Here is a 4,249-nt window from a genome sequence, read left to right as displayed (position 1 = left end):
TTACTCTTCAGTCTGTGAGAGAACGACTGAAGAGCAGAGGCCTGCAGAGTCCTCCTTATATACTACTGGGGAGGACGATGAGTAAGCGTATAAGAAGAGAGCATGTGACGTCCAGAGGACGCTGACTGAGCGATGAGTAACGCTGAGTAAGGGAGCATAATCGACATAAGGTCAGATAGTCCATGGCTGAGTAATGCGAGTAATCCGGACGCTGTCTAGAATAGTCCGGAACATCGTAGAACGTACCAGAATCATGTGGAGGGATGGCAGGATGCCAAGTAAGTACAGAACAAAAGAATGTACGTATATGGTAAGTAGGAAAGTCCATGCTGGCGTATGGTAGACGCACAGCCACTATCACTGCCACTCCCGGTCCGGCACAGCCGTAGACACAGAAGTTCAACATCACCGCCATTTGCTAACCCCAGAACGCACAAACACGGCGACAACTGTGTCGTACGTCGTCTGATTCAGGGCGGACAATAACGTTATTGACCGGCACACAGGTTTCCCCTGGGCACACGCGACAGCGCGTACACGAGTAGCAATATCGTCTGATAACAGCGGCAACTCTACGCCTTCGAAACTCCCGTTGGATGGTAGTGCACGACGCTCACAATTAGAACACCTTCGCAAGACGTCGCCCCACGCCCAGCGACGCGCGTTCTTGTCTGTCTCTACCCCTTCGTGAGTTCGTGCATTCTCAAGAGTACTATCACTCAGAAGTGCGGGTCCCTGATGTGTGGGACAGCAAGCAGGGTCCGCCCCGCCTTTCAGTTGTTTTCTAACAGACTTCCGCCACTGCACAGCGTCGAGACGTGCATCAAACCGCAGGCAGCGTGTCCTCTACGGCCGTGAAACAGGGACCAACGCGGAGACGACCGGACGTACACAAGTGAGCGGATCTTCCGTCATTGGGAGGCCGCTCTCCTGAGGTTCCGACCGAATGGTCGTGCTTGCGACGCGACGGAAATGGTGATGTTCCTGCATCGGCTCGGAGTTTGCGTGGCTCGTATACTAGTCACAATATATCTTATTCCTCCGTTCGACAACGAGGCTCCGGACTGAATAGCTCCGCTGGCGCGAGCATGAGGCATGCGCGGGGATCGGACGCGCGGGCAGCGACTTGCGCCCGCGAGCAGTTGTCTCAGGCGACACGGCTGGTTTCCTCCTGAAACAGGAGCAGAGACCCGCGAAATGCCACACCGCAGCTCGCGAGATCGTCAGGATGTGCGCCCACCACCTAGAAGTCCGATCGTTTCTTCTGGCAACCGGTAATCCGTCGGGAGTCGTTTATTCGCGCTCGCAATCGCTGTTCGTGTTCCCACACGAGGAGAATCAGGCATAACGACTCGAAAATATATTGAAGCTGATTCTATGACAGGATGGTATGGACTCGGGCCCGCCGCGCCCTTGTAGACAAGAGCCTCACGAAACTAAACCACACGTTCCAGACAAACGTAGGATTTGCGAGGAGCAGCAAGCATGAGCGGGGGCAGTCTTGAGGTCTGTGCACGATGAAACCAGACGCTTCGACGGGTATTTCATACGATCCCCACGCCTGTCACAGGGATAGTAAGCTTGAGACAACGGCGTACGCGACGGACGCGGGATTTACGCACCTCGCACCCGAACGAAGACGCTCCCGGATTGCAGGGACGCGCCGATTTCATCTTACGAAACGAGCTGGAGGCCGCATCATGACGACGCCGCGGCGCATGCGAGCGTCGCGGGGGCTGTTGCATTGAGCATGGGGCCCGGGGCTTGGCGGGGCATGTGGACGCGGGCGTTAGGCGTCGTCGAATGCGGATGTTGACGTCGCAAGTCTGTGACTTGATCCTGCACGCAGGAATCGGCATCCGCGGCGCGCGCAAGCAGACAGGGACTCGTACCGTCATCTACAGGCGTGTGCACGAGTAGGTATAGCGTGCACAAGAGACCGAGGGCTGGAGCCTGCCGAGGAGAGGTGTCTGACAGGTTCATCATCAGGGCGTGAGCGAGCACGACGGCACCATGTTTGACGGAACGTACCTGCTGGAGGGCTCTCGAGACGTGCACGACGTCTCGAGAAGACACTCCTGCGCGCGTACGAGAGCTCCACAGTGGTGTATTACAGACAGGAGCTCGCCAAACGTGTCCAACGGCCCTGGACGCAGCCTAGAAACATTATCGAACGTGCATATCGACGCTGCAAGTTTGCGCGGTAGGGTACGAGTTTGTCGCGAGGCCCCGTAGCTTGGAACGAGCACCGCGGTCCGCGAGCGCGTGCATGGGAACCGGCAGCGAGTACGAGCAATCGAAGGCCCGCACTCCCAGAGGAGAGGCTCCTGGAGAGATCACTACAAGTGTGTCAACAAGCGCGACCATGCTACTGCTTCTAGCTGGACGTACCTGCTGAAGGGCGTTGAGACCACATCGCGGACGTGCGAGCGAGTCTGCTCGGCGGATACGAAGTCGAGCTCGTCGCGTTCGCGAACGCGACGGCTGGCGTTTGCGAGAGCATGCGACCTTGTGCTGATGCGGAAAGCATGCCGTGCTCGCCTCGCGTGGTCGTGTTGTGAGCCCTCGTCCGCCGTACTTGTCGAGTGAGTCTCCGGGTCGCCATGCCTAATCGCAGAATCTCTTGACCACGAGATACACACTTCCATGGGCGTAGCGCGAAGAAGTAGTGCTGGCCGAGGTCACAACTACCCCGAGTACTGAGTCTAGCTGATCGTGGTGCGCAGGAAATCAGAGGGATTCGGGCAAGCTAGCCTGAGTGCGTACCTCGCAGCGTGTACTAAGTAGACGTGCAAGGACGCGGCGGCGACGAGTCGAGCCTCATGTCTTCTCCCGCATCACGAGCACACTTTCCAGGAGCGAATGAAGAACTCGGGTTTGAGCTCGCAGTATTCATGCAACTGCACTGCCGGTGAGTATTCCGCCGGTCGTTTACGGGAGCATCTCCCGTATTCTCAGAGCACATACAAGACGTCAGGGACGCAATACACAGTGCTCACACCTACAGCAGAACCACATCAGCAACGCAACCTGAGCTTGAAGAGGATCACGCGTACCTCTTCCATGTGAATACACGCTGTCCGACACAAATCATCTCCCCGCCTCCCCGTTCCCGACGAGCTTTTGCACAGCGTATGGCACGTCCCCGGATGCATCGTCTAGTGCACGACGTGCATTCCACGCCTCGGCCCACGAGACGGCAGGAATACTGCTCCCGGTCCCGCCTGAACGTCGCGCGCGGCTGCAGATGGATGGTTCATGGCCTTGTCGTGAACGGGGCTCCCAGGCCCCGTCGTGGGCGTTCTCCGCGGCGTGCCATGCGCGGACGATTCGGGCAGGGCGTGCACGGGCGCAGGGTGCGCTCCGTCGGTGGGATGGGATGGTCTATTTGCCTCGTGAGCGGGATGGGGAGGCCCTGCATCGCGTGCCCACGGCGAGTGTGCGCGCTGTCCGCAGAACTCTCCGTACAGCGTGCCCCGCGTCCGTGTGCAGCTCCGCGCGCATGCGCACAACGTCGTCAGCGTTCTTCGAACATCGAGCGGTGGGCGTCGTGCCCGGGCTCTCTTGCATTCCCCGTGGCGTCCGAGTCGGCGAGCGTGCGTTCGCGTCGACGTGCGCTCGTCTTCTGGGCCAGCTCGTTAGCAGCAGGATGTGTGTCCCAGACACAGACACGGCGAAGGGTCCTCGAGATGATACATGCAGGACACGTCGGGGACGTCGACGGCGCCGCCGCCGGAATCTATTCTGTGAGCGTACATGGAAACAGCGGACTACGAGACGCATCCCCACCGTGCCGGCTGCAGCAGGACGGCGGCGGGAAGGGTCAGAGCACGAACAGCCCCGCGCTCGATATGTGGGCACTGGGGGCGTCGTCGAACGTGCCCCGCCACGTCCAGACACGTCCGCTCCTCTCGCACCTTCCCCCGGGGTGCAGCAACCTGCGCCCCTCGCCTCGCCTCGCCTCGCCAGCCGTCCCGCGCGTCCCCGCGCGCCGCGCGCCGCGCCGGATCTGGCGACAAAGTCCGCGCAGACACGGTGCGCCGACCCTGCGGACGCAGATCGGAGATGCGCCCTGGCACCCTGTACGGTACAGGCACGGCGTGCGTGGCGGGCGCTCATCTCCGCGTACGCGGGCGGGCGGGCGGGCGGACGGGTTGCGAGGGCGCGGAGGGGAGGGGCGAAGTGGGGGAGGGTGCACGTAGTACGTGCGTCCGTCCGGCCGGGAGCGAGAGCCTGCCCGGAAGTGGGG

At 60.6% G+C, this 4,249-nt stretch overlaps 1 protein-coding gene across 1 annotated transcript; it reads right to left on the bottom strand.

Moving 5' to 3' along the window:
- Nucleotides 1-2,166: 2,166 nt before the first annotated feature.
- On the bottom strand, nucleotides 2,167-2,530 carry TRAVEDRAFT_49595 (uncharacterized protein; the record flags this gene model as incomplete). Its single annotated transcript, XM_008042097.1, has 2 exons — nucleotides 2,167-2,339; nucleotides 2,392-2,530. 2 exons carry the CDS (start codon nucleotides 2,528-2,530, stop codon nucleotides 2,167-2,169), a joined length of 312 nt encoding a protein of 103 aa, XP_008040288.1.
- Between the last annotated feature and the right edge of the window lie 1,719 nt (nucleotides 2,531-4,249).

The sequence above is a fragment of the Trametes versicolor genome, assembly GCF_000271585.1.
Source record: "Trametes versicolor FP-101664 SS1 unplaced genomic scaffold TRAVEscaffold_8, whole genome shotgun sequence".
Lineage (NCBI taxonomy): Eukaryota > Fungi > Basidiomycota > Agaricomycetes > Polyporales > Polyporaceae > Trametes > Trametes versicolor.
Note: the sequence above shows the minus strand (reverse complement) of the source record. Positions and strands in the feature narration are given on the sequence as shown.